The sequence below is a fragment of the Macrosteles quadrilineatus genome, unplaced genomic scaffold, assembly GCF_028750875.1.
Source record: "Macrosteles quadrilineatus isolate MER2022 unplaced genomic scaffold, UCM_ALF_1.0 Scaffold_1__1_contigs__length_201487025, whole genome shotgun sequence".
Classification (NCBI taxonomy): Eukaryota; Metazoa; Arthropoda; class Insecta; order Hemiptera; family Cicadellidae; genus Macrosteles; species Macrosteles quadrilineatus.
The window spans coordinates 16,770,984-16,793,475 of NW_026542594.1; the positions used below are offsets into that span (position 1 = coordinate 16,770,984).

Sequence of the window (22,492 nt, forward strand, 5' to 3'; positions counted from 1 at the left end):
GAATTAACAAACCTATTGCATGTCTTCTGTGATATATTTTTTTTTAAGTTTAGAGCACAAATATGGCCTAAAATTTGAGTTAAACATTTTAGTTAACATCAACACAGTAAAATGATGCCAACACATACACTCATCATCAACAGATTTCCAGCAGGATGAGAAGTTTATTAAACTGTTTAAATTCAATGATAAACCCGTAAGTTTAAATTCTTTATCTGTGCCAACATTTCAATATATTCCGAAGGTCGTGCCGTTGAACTTAAAATGGCAAGATAGTCCACGAGGTCATAACAAGGCCTTTAACACCATACAAAGTCTTGTTCAGGCTGGGAACTGGATTGCAAATCTCTTAAGGTGGTTATGTAACTTAGAGAAGATAATATATTCATGCGATTGGAGAGATTTACAACTAACTCAAGACTTGGCACTTAACACGTAAAATGAGTTTACAAATAAATGAAAGATAACAACTTAGAATATCAAATACAATTTTTGAAACCAGAACCAGTTACTCCAGAAAACTTTTACAGGCTTATGTTTTATGTGTAAAAGGTTTTGCACGGTGCCACTCCACTGAACCACGTAATCGTAAAGGTAGTGGTGGCTTGTGTTTGTTTTGCATGGTGTGCCACCATGGTGCCACCCCACTGAACCACGTGGTCGTAGTGGTAGTGGTGGCTTGTGTTTGTTTTGCAAGGTGTGCCACCATGGTGCCACCCCACTGAACCACGTGATCATTAAGGTAGTGATGGCTTGGGTTTGTTTTGCAAGGTGTGCCACCATGGTGCCACCCCACTGAACCACGTGATCGTGAAGGTAGTGGTGGCTTGGGTTTGTTTTGCATGGTGTGCCACCACGGTGCCACCCCACTGAACCACGTGATCATAAAGGTAGTGGTGGCTTGGGTTTGTTTTGCATGGTGTGCCACCATGGTGCCACCCCACTGAACCACGTGATCGTAGTGGTAGTGGTGGCTTGGGTTTGTTTTGCAAGGTGTGCCACCATGGTGCCACCCCACTGAACCACGTGATCGTGAAGGTAGTGGTGGCTTGGGTTTGTTTTGCATGGTGTGCCACCACGGTGCCACCCCACTGAACCACGTGATCGTAAAGGTAGTGGTGGCTTGGGTTTGTTTTGCATGGTGTGCCACCATGGTGCCACCCCACTGAACCACGTGATCGTGAAGGTAGTGGTGGCTTGGGTTTGTTTTGCATGGTGTGCCACCACGGTGCCACCCCACTGAACCACGTGGTCGTAGTGGTAGTGGTGGCTTGGGTTTGTTTTGCAAGGTTTGCCACCACGGTGCCACCCCGCTGAACCACGTGGTCGTAGTGGTAGTGGTGGCTTGGGTTTGTTTTGCATGGTGTGCCACCACGGTGCCACCCCACTGAACCACGTGATCGTAAAGGTAGTGGTGGCTTGGGCACGGTGCCACCCCGCTGAACCACGTGGTCGTAGTGGTAGTGGTGGCTTGGGTTTGTTTTGCAAGGTTTGCCACCACGGTGCCACCCCGCTGAACCACGTGGTCGTAGTGGTAGTGGTGGCTTGGGTTTGTTTTGCAAGGTTTGCCACCACGGTGCCACCCCGCTGAACCACGTGATCGTAAAGGTAGTGGTGGCTTGGGTTTGTTTTGCAAGGTGTGCCACCACGGTGCCACCCCACTGAACCACGTGATCGTAAAGGTAGTGGTGGCTTGGGTTTGTTTTGCAAGGTGTGCCACCACGGTGCCACCCCACTGAACCACGTGATCGTAAAGGTAGTGGTGGCTTGGGTTTGTTTTGCAAGGTTTGCCACCACGGTGCCACCCCGCTGAGCCCCGTCGCGGAATGCAGCTTAGGGTCAACAGCAGCGAGACGACGCCCTTCCCACAGACAGGATTCTTTTTCTTTTTCATTCCTGATTAGAATAACCGATATTGCAAAAAGAAAAATAGCTGGAATGTCGGCTCGCACTCGCACACACAGTCATTCGCGACGCGCTGGCTGTTTGCCCGTGGCTTTCGCTTTTTGGCGCCAATCTGCCACTGAGAAGACGCCATGTTTTGGCGCCAAATTAAACTAGTATCTTCTCTTCCGAAATCTATGGGTCAATTTTTGTAGTATTTCGCATAATCTAAATTGCTTATCTACATGATTTTGCCCAGACTGGTGATTTATGTGGGATTAAAGATTCACAAAATTATCTAGGGAATTCATTATGGTCATTGACAAAGGTCTCATAGGCCAAACTTATTCAATAATTATGAAATAGGCTCCGAAACGCAGGGCTAATGTTTTATTACCTAATACCATTTCATTATATTAAATAATATATATATAGCATTCATTAATGTAGTAAACATGATATCAAGTGATTTTTATTTTAGTTGGTACTTTTCTTGTGGTAACGTAGTTTGTCTAATGTGAAACTAAATTAGCTCTTAAAGGACAAACATAAATAATAACACCCATTACCGGTAGTCTAATGCACAGCGCTATTCCTTCCTCCATAAATAACTTAGCTAATATCAGCTGGTGGAGACAATGAACATTAAACTTCAGAATTTCTCAAAATATAATAATCATGATCCATATCCAACAGGCTCTAGCTATCTTGCATAAATCGCTATATAATTATCCATTAGCATAATTTAGTTATAATGGTAAACGCTTACTAATTAGGCTGAAAATAAAATCGCCAATTGATAGATTGATAACATTACACATCCCAGACTTATCCAAACGTGTCGAAAGCTCATTAGCTTACCATCTACGGAGTTCGGCCGATTAGTCATCCTGACAGGCTTAAACGAGTGATTTCAAGGAGAATGAGTGGATTAGCCTTAATAGGATATAAACCGGTAAAACACGGTGTGTAGAGGGGAAAGGAGAGTTGGTGCCAAAAGACTAAAAGATAAGGAAGTAACAAGGCTGAGGAAGACGCATGGAAAATGTCAAGGCAAAGAGTGTCACTAGAGTTTAGTGACTTCCATTTGTAATGTGAAGGACAGTTGACAAAAGAGAACCAAGATAAGCATAATATGTTTGGGGGACCGAGCTTTGCTTGGAGAGAATCACTAGATTTTGGCAAATTCCATTTTAGGCCTAATGTGGAGGACTGTAAACAAGGGATAAGCATGTTTTTTTGGTGGCCGAGCCTTGCTGGGAGAATACCAGGGAGATAGTAAGATTTCAAAGAGAAGCTGCTTCAGGAAAGGCAGCCGATAATGAAATTTAGCATCTGATCTACAGTTATGTTATAGTTTTGCAACAAAACTTTAAGGAAGACCGTGCAGTTGATGGTGTGATTCTGTAAGGAAATGTTCATGGTAACGAAGGACCAAGCTTGAAACATAAGTCAGCTTGGCCATAAAGCATACAAAGATTAAAAATATATAATTTAATTATAGTAGGGATATGGGGTCAATTTATTAACGCAACGAGCGCACTATGCTGGTTGTTAACTGTTAATCATTCAGTAGGTTGGAGTGCAGGCTGAGGACTATACCGCCCCTTTACAAAAAAACTACAAAACCTAGTGTCAATTTTATATAGGGATTCATTTTGTAACATTTTAACTGGAAGATATACATGTCAATCCAATATTATTATTAAGTTTAATGAATTTAATTTTATCATGACTTATGCTCGGCAAATAATATCACAAATTTATTTTTAGGGATATAAGAAAATCCAACTCAACCTTACGGACAAGGGACGAACCTTACATATGTTCTAGCCAAAAACTGAAAACTGCCAAGTACTGTAAAACAGTTCTAATACAACAATATACGACTAAGATACTGCATTTGTATTGAAGCAAAGTATTGGGAAGCCCAATACCATCACTTAAAAAGATGACTCAAACTCAAAAAATATTTGAGGTGATAAAAAATCGGTTAATGAAATATTTCCTGCTGGAAGCGCCAAGGCCGCTTCGATAAGATCACCCCCGTTCCCGCCTATGCGTCTACGTCTAACGTCTGCGTAGTCGGGAGGGAACCAATGGCGTTCCAGGGATTCCATCCCGCGGTTCCGAGAATTGTGACGCAATGTCTGAGGCAGGTTCAAGGCCGAGGTCACGTTGTCTGAAAGTGAATCTTGGCGCAGTGTGACGTCATAGATCACGTGTGTTGGCGGGAAAGGTAATACCATTGACTTTATATATATAAAGTCAATGGTAATACGTTCCAGAACCGTCAACTTTTACAAACTATTCATTCATGTTATTCTTTTTCAGACTATAAAACATAAAACAAATACTGTACTGTTGCAAAGAAATAAAATGTATGGTATAGTTATTTTAAGAGCGCAATGATGTTTGTACTCTTGATACACACAAGATGTTTCCTACCACCATTTAATTTATCACAACACACAGATTAGAATTTTAGATGAATATAAAATGCCATTTTAGGTCATGTTTACTATTTAAGGTTATGTTATGTTATTTGCTTATCGGTTCGGTTGTTAACTTCCGGATCCACGGCTGTGGTTGATGTATAAATTACAACTGTGAAATCAGATGATTTAGCGAGCGGGAATTATCTATTCCCACTCTAGAGTGGCAATGAGCTATTTTGCGTATTGTTTACTGGTACAATGTGATAACTTCCATGTAGTGGTAGGAAAACATATTAAAATAACTATAAAAGATTTCCACTGTCGTAGATATTCAAATTAAATCACAAAAAATACCAAGAAATTTATAAATAGTTAAAAAATTATCTTACCTGTCACGCTTTTTATATTAAAATGAAAGAAAAATAGGATTTTTAAATATCTAAGTTCGACAGTAAGATAAAACCAGTGTTCAGGTTTGCATAAGCTATAAAAGACTTCCTCGTACACTTCAACATTGGTCGTACAATAAACTTTAGAACACATTTACACCCAAGATTAAAATGACATTGTGTGACATGACGAGCGAAGATGTAAGCTTTCGTGAAAAGACAGTCTCCGTCACACAAAACTTTCTTTTCCATCGACCCTCTTTTTCAAAACAAAAATACAGATTCCACTACATATTTCTGTGTCAATTTTCTCTTGTAGTTTCATAGTTACGATGTACCAATAAGAATTATGCATCAATGATATTGCAAGCATCGCTAAACAACGTAACACATAATTTCTTCACGGCAGGAGTTCTTCTATTCGTCTCTAAGAACCTTAGAGAACCTAAGACCTCACTTGCAACTCACGCTTGCAACTACTCAGAAACACATAAGATCCCTTAATTACAGAACCCACCAAGTCCAACAAAAGGAAAAGAAACATCGAGTCTTGGACGTCAGTAGACACACGGACAAATACTCTAATGGTTCCTGACCCTTGACCGATGCGTAGAAGAGTCTCCGCTTGTTTACTAGTGAGGCCGTGAAATTCTCCTGATGGGTCACCTTGGTCCGGTCGTCGATCCGAGCTATTCCGAGCTACGGTTCTTGGTGTAAACACGGACGCGGACCTTGCCTCAAGTCTCAAGGTCTCGAGTCAAAGACCCTCATCTCTCAATCTGATCCGCCAAGATCCAGTAACGTTCTGCGACGTGGCAAATACTTACGTAAGGATGTCCTGAAGTGGCTTAGAGAGTGATCTAGAAGAGATTCTTGTCCATCACTTATTAAGTTCAGGGTGTTTTTCAAAAATGGCCTTATTTGAATAAAACGGAAATGCTGCAAGTTCTAGATTCTAGAATGCATTACGACTCTTAAGCATAAGGATAAGACAGTGATAAACGAAAGTATCACTCACCAGGTCACCGCAGAGTAAGATCTAGGAAATATGGATGATGAACATAGCAGGAAGCATCAAAGCTCACTATTTTGGATGTGAAGTTGAGCAAAAATATTTTATGCTTGAACATGAAATTACTAGAAAACTAAATAATACTTTATTCTATTTTTTAATTGTCTAATTTGAATCCTGGTTCGTCCAAATGTTAGGCGATGCGCTGGTTTTAGATTGTAATTTAAATATTTTCATATCTTTCAAAATATTTTGTCTTCAGTTCACCAAAACTAGTTGAGGGACAAAATTAAAACAATCTTAACTTTTTAATTGCATTCACAAATGGTGGTACAACTTACGTTTTGTTGATATTTTTTGTTTCAAACTTCCTCTTTGCCAAGACATAAGTTGTTTTTTCAGCTTTGTAATAGTAACAATAATTATTCTCAAAGCCTATTTGAAATTTTGTGATGCATATTTTACAGGAATTATCTGCGCCGAAGGAAAACTATGGAAAGAGCAGAGATCATTTGTGATTTCGACTTTAAAAAATCTCGGCATGGTAAAAATTGGTCCGAAGAGACAGATTCTACAATCCAGAATAATGGAAGGCATTATAGAGACAATTGAAGTGAGTCTAAATTTTCTTTCTTAAATCAACAATAGGATAGAAGGAACTATTTCGAAGAAAAAGCCAACATTGAGTTGTTGATTCTAAGATTTATTAATACATTTTAATTGAACCGCACAGACTTTCAGTGTACCTATTCACATTGTAACACCCAGACCATATAGTAAATGACTTGTAGTGAATCTATTCAATAATCCTAAGAGCTTTTTTATATACGCTAATGAGTTCAAGGTTTTGATATCAAGTACCCTTTTTGAATTTTCTTATTTAACTCATATTTTCCCTTTAACTTCTATTCTATCTATCCCTTTTTATGTCGGGAGTTAACAAATAACACATTTTTGCGAACCACCAGCACGTGAAGACCGAGAGTGGTCGGGAGGTAGATGCCAGCAGAATTCTTCTTCATAACGTTGGCAACGTCATCAACGACTTGGTGTTTGGTCATCGATGGTCTTGGGACGACCAGACTTGGCAATGGCTTCAACATTTGGCCGACGAAGGAGTTAAGCACATCGGAGTGGCCGGGCCGCTAAACTTCCTACCCTTCCTAAGGTATTAATTGCACGTAATTTACTCAATATTCTGCAATGAATATAATTCTTTCTTTAGATATTTTTTTCTTTTTGATGAATTCAGCTTCATTACTTGAATTGCCTAGTTTTACTTTTTTTCCCCTGCATATGGAGTGAACCCCTATACTTAAGTATTGTTGTTGTGTTGTTGTGTTAAATATTGTTTTCGTGAACATTTTCGACTTTGAGTGGATGTATCCGTTTTTAGTCCCCCTGAACCCAAAATTGGTTTTTGAAGTTATGTCTGTTTGTGTGTCTGTCTCTCTGCCTGTATTTTTGGATGTGCACAGATCTACAGACCACACCAGTAGTCCGATTTTGATTAAAATTGGTATGTAGATACTAATCTGTGGTATCTCTAAACAGATCTTTAAATTTTAATTTTCAATTGTGATTTTCCCATAAAACCCCCTAAAATAACGGAAAATTCTTTATTTTTTTAAATGGCCCGAACGATTTTGATAAAGCTTTAGTATGTTATATTCCTTAAAGTCTAAACAAAATAGTACAACGCCCATTGCTGTATAAATTACAATCCAAAAGCTATGGAAACTTTTGTTATTCTCCCATAAAAACTTATAAATACAAAGAATCTGGTGTTTGAAAAAGTTTTTTTATATTAAAATTAGTATGGTATGGTCCTTACAATTCTAAACAAAATAGTGTGACCCCCATTTCTGTAAATATTAAAGTCAAAAGCTATTGCAACTTTTGTTATTTTCCCTATAAAATATCAAAGTTACTCCCACGACTTACCCATGATAAGGGTTGTTGACAAGCTAAAGAGAGAAAATATGGGTCAGTTTGCTAATACCGTTTATTTTAAATTGTTATATTCATAACACCCTTCGTTAGAAAATACATAGTAAGAATTCACCAGTTAACGATTCAAATCTTTCCGTAATAGGGAAGATTGATCTATTTTGAAAGAAGATTCCGATACAATCGTTGCTTCTGCACATGCCATTTATTAACCATAATATAATAACACAGTAGCTTAATATCAGACATCAGAGAATTAACCATCTAAATGTGTGAATTAATTTAGGTTCCTACCGAAATACAAGAAGACAATGGATTTCTTGGTTGACGGATTGCAGAGGACTCACAAGGTCTATCAAGAGCTAATAGAAGCACATCCTGACGACAAAACTGAGAATGTCGTAGCTGCATTTCTGAAGGAACAGAGAGCTAGAGGGTTAGATGTGGGAAGCTTCACTCAAACTCAGTTCCACTACCTCCTTGCAGATCTTTTCGGAGCTGGAGTTGACACTACTCTCACAACCCTGCGATGGTTCCTCATCTATGTGGCCGTTCATCAGGATATCCAGGTGAATATAGTCTTCAATATTATCTGCCTTTACAATAGGCTATGACAACTGATAACTCTGGGGTCGCATTCATTCCCTCTATAAAACCACGATTCCTGGGTGATTCCAGGCAAGGATTTTACATTTTCATTAGCTTACAGGATATAAATAAATGAACAAAAAAGAAGAAGTAAGACACCCTAATATATCTTAATTGGCTTGATACTGTTTAAAATTAAAAATACAATTTCGTTATACACAAAATGAGATAGTGATTTTTATTTTAAGTTTCTTAAAAAAGATTGACAGATTTTCAATCCGCACAAAATTGTTCAGAATTAGTTGGGATACCACCTTTAAAAAGGTTATACAAAGAATTCCTCATTAGTAGAAAGAAAAATCATTAGTACTGAACTGTTGTACCTGTACACATAAATATTACTTAAATATTGTACAGGATAACAAACAATTAAGGTTGTTATCATCCTACCTAAAAAACTCAAGTTTTCATTCCAGAAAAGGATCCAACATGATCTCGACCAAGTGTGCAAAGAGGCTCCATCCCTCTCGGACATTCCTGTCCTCCCTTACCTACAAGCCGCCATCGCCGAGTCCCAGCGGATCAAACCTGTAGTTCCTACAGGAATCCCTCATGGAACACTCCAGAACACATGTATAGCTGGATACAGAGTTCCTAAAGGGACTATGGTTATGCCTCTCCAATGGGCTGTCCACATGAGTCCGAATTATTGGAAACAGCCTGAAGTCTTCAACCCAGAGAGGTTCTTGGATAGCGAGGGGAAGTTCGTCAAACCAGAAGCTTTCATGCCTTTTCAAACTGGTATGTAATTCAACAAGTACAATTAACATTGCAGATGCAAAATCCTCCATTTATTTCCTTTATAGCATTATGCTAGATTGGTATGCTATTTTGGCATTCAACTATTATGAATGAATAAATGAATAAATGAATTTATTTCCATTGAGAACAAACTTATTACATGCATTTACAGTATTGGAAATTGACTGGCCGCTTTTCAAGTAGTGCGGTCAGTTAGAACAAATAAATACAATAAATTATAACATATTTTGAGTCTAGCATCATGCATTAAAAATACTCTCATGCCGCCATTTGGGTATCTGCTAAATACATATATTAAAATATAAATAAATAACAATGTAAGTGTTGCAAATTATTCAAGCACAATTAAATAACACTAATTGTAAATAATAAATAACAATAATTATAGGTAATAAATAACAAAACAACAATAATTATAGGTAATAAATAATACAAAAACAATAATTCTGGAAACTTAACGAAAGGTAGAAAGTCATTTCATTCTTACATGCAACTATTGGCCTTTGGTACCATATCTATGAGATAACATTGCTTAAATAATCGATGTTTTGTTGTGCAGTTAGCCAGAGATTCAATTGTTTGGAGAATAATTTTAGATTTGTGAGATTTTTAATGTTTGAAGGAACTTGATTAAAATACTTCGGTCCTAAATACTCAAAGGAATGGCGAAAAATTGATTTATTGACTTTGGGTAGTCTGAAATTATTTTGACGTACATACCTAGTATTGTAATACACATTGTCACTAACCACATTTCCACTCCTTATAAAAAATAATCTCTGGACCTTGAAAACAAAAAGATGTTGAATAGGTTTAATATTTAAATGCTTATAAAGAGGGAAAGAAGATTCTGTTTTGAATTTGTTTAAAATTATACGTAAAAAATAGTTTTGGGTAATTCTCAGTTTATCTATCAAATATTTATAAGTTCCGCCCCAACATATTAATCCATATTGTAATCTAGAGTTTATTAATGCAAAATACAGTGATCGTAACAAATCAATACTACAAATATTCCTTAAAAAATAAAATGTTCTAATTGAAGACCTTAATTTTGCATGCAAACTAAGTATATGTTGATCAAAACTCATTTTTTCGTCCAAAATAATTCCTAGATATTTAAATTTGTTGGCAGTCGCAGACTACTAAATTACATGAAGCAGAATGATAAGTGAGAGGAAAAGGTATTTCAAAACCTGAAAGATCAAAATTGACATATTTTGTTTTATTTGCATTTATTTGCATTCTGTTTTGGAGGCACCATTGTCTTAACAACAAGAGATCGATATTGATTGACTCACCAAGTATTACAGAATCTTTATTACAGTAAAATATTGCTATGTCGTCCGCAAAAGCACTGACATTCCCCTTAAAATCAAGTTCCAATAAATCATTTATAAATATTAGAAATAAAATACCAGAGGTTACTGACCCTTACGGAACACCTGACTCAACTGTTTTCGCAGAGCTGTAATGATTTAAACATTTTACTTTTTGTTTCCTTCCTACTAAGAAACTTCTGAACCAACACAACGCAGTTCCCCTAATACCCAACGCTTCCAATTTATCTATGAGAATATCATGATCAACTAAATCAAACGCTTTTTTGAAATCAATAAAAAGTCCTGATGTTTTACAATTTGAGTTTAGACTATTGAATATTTGTTCTGTGACATTTAATAAAGCATCTTCAGTTGATTTACCCCTTACAAAACCAAATTGATTACTGCTAAGAAAGTTAATTTTCATCAAATACTTATTCAACCTTAACATCATTAACTTCTCAAATAATTTAGAAAAAACTGAAAGTAAACTAATTGGTCTTATATTGTCTAATTTTGAAGAATTTTTATCTTTTAAAATTGGTACGACAGAACTCAATTTCAGGCTTTCGGGAAATATGCCCAGACTAAAACTCTTATTGACAATATGTGTTAGTACTGGCGCTATGTCATCTATAACAAATTTTAGTGTAGAAATATTATCATATCCTGATAATATTACTGCACCGTTATTATTATTATTATTATTACTGCACCGTTTGTTTCCTCAATGACAATAGTATTTAAATAAACATATTTTTTAACATACGGCATTTGTTTTTGTATGCACATTTGGTTTCTATCTTCTCACGAATTATATTACCAGGTAAGATGGGGGAACCACCTAGTTGCGCATTTCATCCTAAACATGAGTTTTGCATAAGTGTAGAATGAAATTAGATGCAATGTGTAGCTTTGCGTATACTTAGTCAAGTATGTCAACGAGCCCTAAAACTATCCTTGTTACTAGGCAAGAGGTCCTGCGTTGGCGAAGAGCTCGCAAGGATGATCGTTTTCCTCTACGCCTCAAATCTTCTCTTCAACTTCACAGTGGAAATTCCTGCATCTTGTGAGAATCCCTTAGAGTCTGAGTGTGGTATCACCTTGATCCCAACCCTTAGGAACCTCATCTTTCATCCTAGACGTTGAGAAGAAAATAATAAGTAAGCCGCTCGCTGTTCATCTACCCATGTACCCTGGCATAAAGTTGTTTCTTAGATTAAAATTCTTTAATGAAATATATATAATTATGTGTTATCTTTTTATAATATGCCATAAAACGTGTTCTATGGGTTTTTTCTTACAGTTCTAAAAAGTTAATTTATTGTCATCGAGCATATTGAGCCCCATAAACGCATTTAGTTATTTCACTTATTGAACCTTATTAAGTTAAGAAAGGGTCTTTATAGAATTTGAGTATTTATGACACTCTGAAATTTATCCTGTATGTTATTATAAATTATACTTGACTTTTAACTAGAGAAAACTGTGTTTCTTAGGTTTAGGATTGATTCTTAGTTATTGTATAGTTTGGGATTCCTTACCATGTAGGTAACAGTTCGACTTGAATTGTTTATTTAGGTACTGTATATATTCCTCTTAGTTCTGGAAAGTGTGTTGCATTTAGTTCAGATACTACAGTCGAATACCTTTGTTTATGTATAAAATAACTATGCCAAGTCACTATTTTAATATACTGTGTGTTTTAACAAGGGTATACGAATTCCCCCTTTAAAATCCTCACAATTTAAGAGAGGCGTGTAGGTTTTTTTTAGTTAATACAGCTCTAAAACACTATTTGATTCCTACCTATTATTTTTAACAGAACACTTTATACACTAGTACAACCACATACCGTCGTAGAATTAATTTGTACTCTTTACTTGTTATTATATATAAAAAAAACAACTTAACGGCCATCATCTTGAAGATTTATTGATTTCATTATTTTCCATATACAGTATCTTTATAGTGTTACCTGTATACTGTTATGGTCCATTGTACCCTTCTCCCCATTGTAAATACATACGGCTTACGGCCTTGAAATAATTATGTTTAGAGACCTATAACACCCTGATCAGGTGGCACAGGTAACCGCAACTGTTGATCAACTAACTACAAAGTGTCCCCCGAGTGCCAGATTTATAGATTTGTCCGGGATGGTCCATGTCTGCAATTGCCCGTATAACTTGTTAAATTAATTAATTACTACATAATTATATTTGTTAGGATAACTTTTTTTTTATATACGAATAATTTGTATTCCTGATCATTAAAGTGTTTAAATAAACATTAATATCAATATGTATTTTAATAAGATGTTTCTCCACTTTTTTATAAACATGAATTACTATATTTGTACATTGAAAGTATACAGAATTTGAACGAACCATGTTTTCGGATTCTGATGAACTAAACATGAATATATACAGTTGTCATGGACTTATACCTTAAGTGTGTAACTATAGTTCCTATTTACTTGGATTTAAATTAACTAAAATGTTGATAATTTGTTTTTGAAATTAAATTGATTTTCATTATGCTATTTATGGATCTGATTTTCGTTAGTTTGCAAGTTTACTAAGATTGGGTATTATTTAAAATAGTTTAATGCAGTTGTAATAGTGGTGAGTTCTGAATCACTAATTTGCTTATCAATGTTATAAGTTACAGTAATTTCATTTGCACTTTTGGTAATGTTTTATATCCCACCAATCATAATTTGCCATTACTCATAAAGCTGTATGCTTCCCAAGAATATTTTTGTTTTTATATTATATTATTCTTTATATAAAGAAAAAAATATAACAAAATAATATAATTCAAAGTATATAATATAGTGAATATAGAAGTATATAATAAAGTATAGTGAATAATAAACCACTTTAATATTATTTAAGTGGGTTGTTATATTATTATTTTTGCTAGATAGCAAAATAATATAACAACCCACTTTAAAAACAAAAAAAAATTAACCAAATTAACTCTAAAATAAATTACGAATAATTAAATTATTTAAAACAACATCTATGACATGTGAATGTGCAGATTTGAAGGAAGCCAGAATGAACTAAATGGAGATCCACGAAGAAAAGTGTTTAACCAAATACAAATCAAGCAAAGAAAATTATTACCAAAAGTTATATTCAACATTCAAGAAGAATTAACCGTGAGCAATATTGTGATTCCTTTATGTAAACAAAACCAATACAGTCCACTTATTCAAACTAGTTTTCCTTATCTGTTCATTCATTTTTCAAACATGATTATTAAAATTTCATGTCAGTATTTTAAACATTTCAAATAGTAAAGATTATTATTTGTCATATAGTCACCTGACAAAATATTCTTCCTTGTACTCATTATAGTACAGAAAGTTGCTAATTGCTGCATTTACTTACTTTTGTCACACTCCTTTTTTGTCGCACTCCAGTATTCCAACCAACCAAACACCAAACAGCGTGCTATTATTAGGCTGGTAATACAACATTTTGAAAATATGTTGGCAACACTTAGACACTACGACTACGATCAGCTGGTGCAGTGTTTCTCATTTCGTTATTTAACCTTATCTAAAACGTGTTGTTAAGTGTTTGAAAGACTAATTATTTCTATGCTTAATAATAACTGTAGGAAAAATATAATATGTAACACGAGTGCAAATTGCACTTCACACACTAGTTTCACAAATAACTATTGATCAACTGTAAAATATTTCCTACAACAGAAGAGAACATTTAGTTAATATCAGTGTATTAACGTAACCTAACATAAAACACTCGTTGAAACCAAAAGGCTTCGGTTTTTACAGTAGGATTAGAAGTATTTTTGGATTATCTAAAATCAATGCTTTACTACTTACTGTACATAGATACTGAAATGCGAACAACGACATTACAAGTGTTATCGTCCATTTAAATGCTGAACAGAGAGGTGTGTGTGTGTGTGTGTGAGAAAGAGAGGTGTGTACTATGGACCCTAGTACTACACTGGGAGTGCTAAATGCTGACAGTAGCACCAGAGTCAGCATAGCATCAGCAGGGCGCCAGCATCAGGACAACCTTATGCGTCAGCACCGCAGCGCCTGTATAGTAGGGGAATCATTGCTTAATGATATTCTTCGGTTCAGAGGCGTCTAAGCCGAATGAGATGTCGAATCTAAATGTAGACTGTTTTCACGAAAGGAATTATCTATCCATTGTATTGTTCTTGCAGGTGTTTGAAGATATAGTATATTTCATTACTAGGACCGAAAGTGGCATTTTTAGGCGGGCGCTTGAGTTTCATGTGTGAGGCCTAGCCGAACACAGGATAGGCAAACTTCACGTGCAAGGCAAAGCCGAGCATGTGAGAGCTATTTTCAGCGAAGCCGAGGACGGGAATAATGGATCAAGTGCCGGAAAATAACTTTCGGTACGAGTTATGAACGATACTTTCATCACGACGCAACTATACATACAAATGCAGAATATTAAAATCAGTAATATTAAAATAGTTTTAGACCACCCTTTATCAGTAAAATCGACCTCACAAAGTATATGGTATTATGATTATACACATTTTAGATTAATATATTAATAAATACGTTATCACTTACTTTATTTGGTTTAACATTTTGTAAGTTGTACCAGTTCGTAAGCTTTCTGTATTCCTCTTAATATATTTCTCGTACTTTCTCTGTTGGAAGGTGTTTTGTCATCTCTAAAGATTTTGTCAACAAAACATTAGAAATGTTCAACATCTTTTGAGCAACTTTAAACACACTTTACGCTAAAACACAGCATACAAACTACCTAATTTTTTTTCTGCAAACATTTAGATTGTACAACAATGTTTACAGCTGATAATAAAATGAACTTTAACAAAACACTAGCACACATGCTGGGTAAAAGGATAACTTAACTAATTGAGAACGAGGGAAAATTAGCTGATCGTTTTCCCTCGCTCTACATTAGAGCTTGGGAAACAACTACCTTTGATTTAGCCTAAGCTGTTATCGGAAATAGTTGCTTTCGGCACGGAGTGATGACAAATATCCTTCCCTGCTAATTTTTCACCTGTTAGTTTGGAAATATGTACAATTATACACCTAGGAAGTCGGAGATTATATCTAGCTATTGGTGATTAGCAGGACTTGCATCCGAGACGCAAGGAACCACATGGCCAGTTGCACACGTGTGTTTTTCCCATCAACCCAACCTACAGTTTCCGCACAGTCTCCAAGCTGTGTTAATCGTAAAAAGAAATACGGTATATGATTTAAAACCTTTCTGATTTATTTTGCTACCTTTTAAGATCTATTTTAACGTTTTCGCTACAGTCGACGAATCCCAAAATGAAATACCATTCGATCTAAAACTAAGGTCATTAGGATTGTCATATGATAATGAGAAATATTTTATACGTGCACAATATAATGATATCGGCCGAATATCCGCATAGTAGTAAGATTACCATAATGATACCGAAGGATCCTCTAAACGATAATTGTTCCAAGAAGATGTCCAAATGAGACAATAGAGCTTAGGAAAATCAATACACTTAGCATACTGTTATTATAGTAACTCGAGTGATTTCAGTTGTAAACATTGAGTATTAGAAACTCTTTAATACGCTTGTACAATCCGAAGCTTGTTTCCGTGTGTGTCTTGTACGGTCCGGTCACCTTTGAATGTTCTGCTGTCGTCTGACTACAAATGGACGTCAAGGATTAAGTTTAATAAATAGTATAGATACACACTGACTGCTGTAGCTTGACCATTGACCCCACTTTACTACACTTTGAAAACAAAGAGACAAAATAGTCGTGGATTAATGAAATATATTAATCTCTATAATTGAAATGTGTACAAGGGCGCCTGGATTGAAACATGTTGCACAACAGAGACGCCTCTATATTGACTTTGCATTGTTGAAGGCGTCTGTCTAGCGGCTTGTGAGGCTACAGCGCTACAGCGCTACAGCGTAGCTGGTGTGTATTGACTCCAAAGTGATAACACAGAAAAATGTACTTTTCGTCTGAAGGAACTCTATCGTTGCTTTCAAACGTATTCATCGACATAACAATACGTTTAGTAAATTATCCAACGAATTAATGAAGCGCTCAGTAGTAAATACGTTGTGATACTAAAATGTAATGAAATAAACTAAAAACACAATAGTAGTATTTTATGCATGATCAAACCAGAACTGTGTTTAGAAGGCAATTTTTAAACACATTATTTCTTTTAAATCTGCATTTAAATTCAATCGTTGTAAGGTTGTTTGAAATACTTGTTAGATAGGAATAGTTTAAATCTAAACAATAATGACTTTGGCTCTTGTATGTTTATATTATGCAACTGTGTTTTGACTCTGTTACTGACTTACTGACATTTATGAGAGTTATGATTTATTGATTTGACTATTTAAGGTTTTACTGACTTACTGACCGAGAGGTTATGTCAATTCTGCGTTAAAACAAAATAAATGTAGTATTTTATTTAACTTTTATTAGATGAACTCGTGGTGATGCATTTTATTAGAATGCATTGATTTTATTGTCATATCACAGTTGTTAAATAATCAAAACTGCAATAAAATTATTATTACGAGAGGTCGTCCAGTGGTCGAAACTCGACCAAAAATATGTAATGTACTCACTTAACTATTTTCACCCCACACTGTAAATAAAACATGTGATTGGAGTTTCCTCCATTTGTTTTGATTTTCTGTTTATATTTCGTTGTTATTTCGTAACCAGCATAGCAACGCATAAGATCCATGTTATTTTTTTACAACTTTTAAACTTATTTTTTGTGCTTATCTTTGAGCCTATTTAAATTTATAAAGGGATTCTGCACACCTACAGGAAAATAGCTTTCCAACGGTATGCGTAGATTTTCCCTACGATGCACACGAGCTGAGAAAAAAGGTTTTAAAGAAACATGCTTGCCTATTAATACAGGGTGTTCATTTGAAAACTTTCCATATCTGTTGTGTGCAAAGGTAAGGCTTTTAACACTTGTTTGTTCTCATTTCCCCCTAATTTGGACATGCCAAATCCAATAAAATTATTTTCAATTTCGAAAAATGCCCCAAAAGGGCCCAATTTGGGGGGTAGGGGTGCTTTTTGAGAAATTTTCAAATGTAAACATGGGTTGTGTGATACATCAATTTAAAGGTCTAATCACCCCGACTATTTTGGTGCAATAAAAATGCAATTATCTTTAACCGTATTTACAGGGTGGGTCAAAACGTTTTTAAAAAGGACTTTGAAGTTAAGTGCCGTATTACCCGAACTACTGAACGGAACAGCGCCAAATTTCTTTCCAAGCTTATTCTTGATCTACTCTTTAAGATAACTTGTAATAAGGGCATTTTCCATGTTATCTTCTAATTTTTAAAAAATCTCAAATTTTAAGAATAAAAGAAAGGTGAAAACTCAAAATTCTTAAATAGCAAGGTATGACAAATTTCATACCACGTGAAAGGTCCTTTTTTAACAAACATTTTACGTATTTAAGTTTTCTTTCTATCTCTTACCGTTTAAAAATTGCAGTAGAAAAACTGAATTTTCCATAGTAATATTGTAACTAGTTTTCTAATAAAACAGCCAAAATTCGTCTCTAGACACATTTAATGGTGCATTAACTGAAGGAAACAATTCATAATTATTGATACCCTGATTGACAAACAAGTCGTTACGTTTTAATTTGTGAAAAACAAGTCTTATAGCTGATGAGGACAACCTACATGTGGGCTGCTTTCTGTAGTACCATTGACTAGTCAACGGTAGTACTAATTTCAAAAAGTACTATTTTCTGTAGCATCTAATCGAATATGGTGTACACTTAAAAAAATTGACTTTATTTTTACTTATTGGGCAGAACAAAAGTGTTTCAGGATAACTGCAAAGTGTTTAACAATAAATATCCAGGTAAGACCTTAAGTCATAAAGCTGTAAATGATTTGGTTAAGAAATTTCTGAAACTGGCTCAGTTCCCAATGAGAAAAAAACAGGATGAAGGGTCCAAGATGAACTGACACAAGTAAAAGTAGTTGATCAATTTGTAATTAATCATAATACATCGTTGAGCAAAGTGCAATGTGTTTTGTTAGAAAACTAGTTATAATTTTACCATAGAAAATTCAGTTTTTCTACTGCAATTTTTAAACGGTAAGAGATAGAAAGAAAACTTAAATACGTAAAATGTTTGTTAAAAAAGGACCTTTCACAAGGTATGAAATTTGTTATACCTTGCCATTTAAGAATTTTGAGTTTTCACCTTTCTTTTATTCTTAAAATTTGAGATTTTTTAAAAATTAGAAGATAACATGGAAAATGCCCTTATTACAAGTTATCTTAAAGAGTAGATCAAGAATAAGCTTGGAAAGAAATTTGGCGCTGTTCCGTTCAGTAGTTCGGGTAATACGGCACTTAACTTCAAAGTCCTTTTTAAAAACGTTTTGACCCACCCTGTAAATACGGTTAAAGATAATTACATTTTTATTGCACCAAAATAGTCGGGGTGATTAGACCTTTAAATTGATGTATCACACAACCCATGTTTACATTTGAAAATTTCTCAAAAAGCACCCCTACCCCCCAAATTGGGCCGTTTTGGGGCATTTTTCGAAATTGAAAATAATTTTATTGGATTTGGCATGTCCAAATTAGGGGGAAATGAGAACAAACAAGTGTTAAAAGCCTTACCTTTGCACACAACAGATATGGAAAGTTTTCAAATGAACACCCTGTATATAGATAGATTATGAGTATATCACATCCTTAAAAAACAATTATCGTATTGTACTTATTTGATAAAATGTGTAAATGATAAATATCATGTAAAGATTAAAACACAAAAAAAAACAATGGAATTGTATGCAAAGAAATAGATGTTTGTAGTAGAATAAAAAAATAGTTTAGTTAAATCAAACTATTGGTAATATTCTTCTAAAAATTACATGCAATCATATAACGTGTCTAAATCATTTTTTCTTTTTACTGTAAATAAACTAGTAATTGTATTCTAAATAATTATAGAAGTACTGTATAAACTTTACCTTACTTACAATTTTATTCCAGAAATTGTATTTCAACTGTAGGTTAATCACACTAACTATCAAACTATCTATTTTTTAGCCTAATATACATCGTATTAATTTCCAAAACACAATAAATACACAAGAAAAAGTCTCTGAGGAAATATACAATTTCACCGATCTTCCACAAAAGACTGAATATCTCCATCGTAGGTTTCCACGAATCGCAGGATACTGTGGATGGAAATGTGACAGTTTATCAATGAGTTATTAATAGATTGGAAGTTATCACACTTGTGTGTCAGGTATACAGGACATTGTTGATAGTGCTGCACGTGTGTGTGTGTGTGTGTGTGTCACTACTATATCTATATCTGGCCCGTGGCGGTCATGGTGATAGTGGGCATATGCCAACCAACGATATAATGCCAACTAATGGGAAAACCTCCATTTACAGCGGTGAATGTTGGCCAAATAACACACCTCTACTATATCGATCTTCGTATGTACTTTTACCGACGTTCACAACATTTTAGTATTCGTACATCTGTAAAGATATAACTAGTGGCTTGTGGAGACATAACTCCCTAAAAAGTTCAAATGTAAAACAAATTATTGTAATATTTAAACAAACTCAGAATAAAATTATCTATGTGTCAGATTTGGTCCTTCAATTTAAGTCATCTCCCGATTCTAAAACTTATCATGCGCTTGGCTAATTTACATAAAAATACACAAATTTACAAATTGACCAGTAAAATTGATTTTAAAATTCTAAGCCATGACGAAAAATTCTCATAATAGGTAACGTTATCACTGGTTTTATATAGTATACAGTACATTCCATAATTAACTGGCAAAAAAGTGATCCAAATTTAATATTGTGGACGGGCTTGATGAAAATCACGATCATTTGTATTGATTGAAGTAAACAAAAATCAGCAGTAAATGGCTTCTAATGCTATTCTTAAGGAGACAATTTTAAGTTGTATCTAATTTTGTGTTAAATTTTGGGAATTCCACTATTTTTCCCATCGTTGCGAGATAGAGACGTTTAATTTGAGCCCTCTCCCGTCGTAATTATTATACAGACTAGTGGCTTAAAAACGCAATAATGTAAAACAAATTATTCTGATATTCACATAAACTCAGAAATATGTGCCAGAATAGATATCCCTGTACACTATATCTTTTGTGTACAAACAGTTTGTTGTTTGTCTTTGTTTGATTTTGTTGATGTTATTTTCAATAAATAATTTGAATCACTCCATAGGTTAACTCTGCTAAATGTGCCAAACATATAATTGTTTGTGAATAAATACTGGTTTATTAAGGTAGCTTTGGTCTTGTGATTAATGGTGATAAAATACCCCGCCGCAGCAAACCTGCAGACTTAGCGAATTTCCATTTGCCTGATTGGATTTAAACTAAAATGTCTCCTTAAAAATATCACACTTATTCCCTATTTAAACAGAATTAGTTTAGTGAGTACTTAGGTTTGCTGCAACAGGGAGGGTAAAAAATTTTTTAATGTTAAATGTTAAAAAGTACTGTGGTTTAGTACAAAATGTATTTTCCAAATTTGATCAAAATATGTTCATAAACAAGCAAACTACAACAGTTGACTTATTCTCCATAAGAATAACATGGGAATTTAAAATTACAATTTTTTTGAATTTTCTCCGTAACAGTTAGACGCATTATAACGCTTCAATATACTAAATTATTTGTTTTTTTAAGCTCTACAAAATGGTTTTAAAAGAAATTGTGATATTTTGTGTTTTTATGGTCAAAAATGGGAAAAACCTATTTTTACCCCATAAAACCCCCCATAAACACCCGTTCCCATAGTCCGATCATGCTGGTTCGCGAACTCATTCAAGTTTATCCCGCCTTACACCTTTAAACCAAATTTTATGAAAATCGGACAAAAATTACTCAAGTTATCGTGCGGATGGACACACACACACACACACACACACATATATATATATATATATATATATATATATATATATATATATCTATATATAGATATATAAAAATTTGAACGAATGGTGTTTTTGGCCTCTGGGGACATCAAAATGAAAAAGTAAATCGGTCCCGGGCTTAGGTCTTACCATGAGACCTACGGTAATAGCTACTTCCCTATAGGGAAATTCGCTAAAAGGCTTCCCTGAATGGAGTTTTGGAATTGTCTTTGTCAAATATGAAAAGGCAAATAATGGTGTGTTGAGGTAAGCTTAGTTCTTGGTCAACAAAACCGCTAAATTAGCATCCCTACCCCTGTTAAGGTTTAACAAAATTAGTGTAAAGTAAAGGCCAAACGTAACCCTAGATTTTTTTCTGATCAACATCAAAAAAGTACAATTAGTCTAAGTTTATGTGGGGATTATTCCTATTAAAGGTGCTATTGAATTTACATATTATATTAAAATACGCATAATCATCGGCTGATTCCTAACTCGTTTGCGACTGGTTAGGGTTCCATTACCCATTTCAATCACGAAATTACTTTTCATCAGCATTGACATGCATATTTTTGGTTTGTTTGAAGAAACGGAAACTACCTCTAGGTTTTACTGTCATATGTGGATGCTACCTTTACTAATTAATATATACCATACATGCTAGTCTATATTATTTTAACCTTTTTTCTTAGAGCAACAGACAGTACCTGTTTAAAATCTCCAACCAATATTGTTTTTCCGCCCATTGAAACTTGTAATAGTACTTACTTAATTAACAAATATATTTCTTGTACGAACCTATTCCATCTTCATTCCCTGGTTATTTTCTAAGAGTAGCCGTTGTGGAGAGTCCACTTCATACAAAATCTATATATTAATACGCAAGCATGTTTCTTTGAAACCCTTTCTCTCGGCTCGTGTACTTCGCAGATAAAATCTACTCATAATAAATAATAAAAAAAATCCTTTATTTAGCAAGCGTTCCTCAGTACATACTGCTTAAAAGGATAACTCTTGCCAATTTACTAATATTAAATAAAACTAATAACAGAAAGTGTAAATATATGATCTATTTACAAAATATGAGGTA

At 34.6% G+C, this 22,492-nt stretch overlaps 1 protein-coding gene across 2 annotated transcripts in view; it reads left to right on the top strand.

The window, feature by feature from the left end:
* LOC129004126 (cytochrome P450 306a1) overlaps positions 1-13,573 on the top strand; it is a 75,091-nt gene extending 61,518 nt beyond the window's left edge. The window contains exons 3-8 of one of the 2 annotated variants that reach the window (XM_054432570.1): positions 6,191-6,336; positions 6,692-6,891; positions 7,960-8,242; positions 8,738-9,062; positions 11,376-11,568; positions 13,454-13,573. In XM_054432570.1, the coding sequence (XP_054288545.1) occupies positions 6,191-6,336; positions 6,692-6,891; positions 7,960-8,242; positions 8,738-9,062; positions 11,376-11,554 (1,133 nt within the window). In that variant the 3' untranslated portion in view covers positions 11,555-11,568; positions 13,454-13,573. Of the gene's footprint in view, positions 1-6,190; positions 6,337-6,691; positions 6,892-7,959; positions 8,243-8,737; positions 9,063-11,375; positions 11,601-13,453 lie in introns of those variants that run through there. The other variant, XM_054432564.1, reaches the window with a different exon arrangement.
* Positions 13,574-22,492: the final 8,919 nt, after the last annotated feature.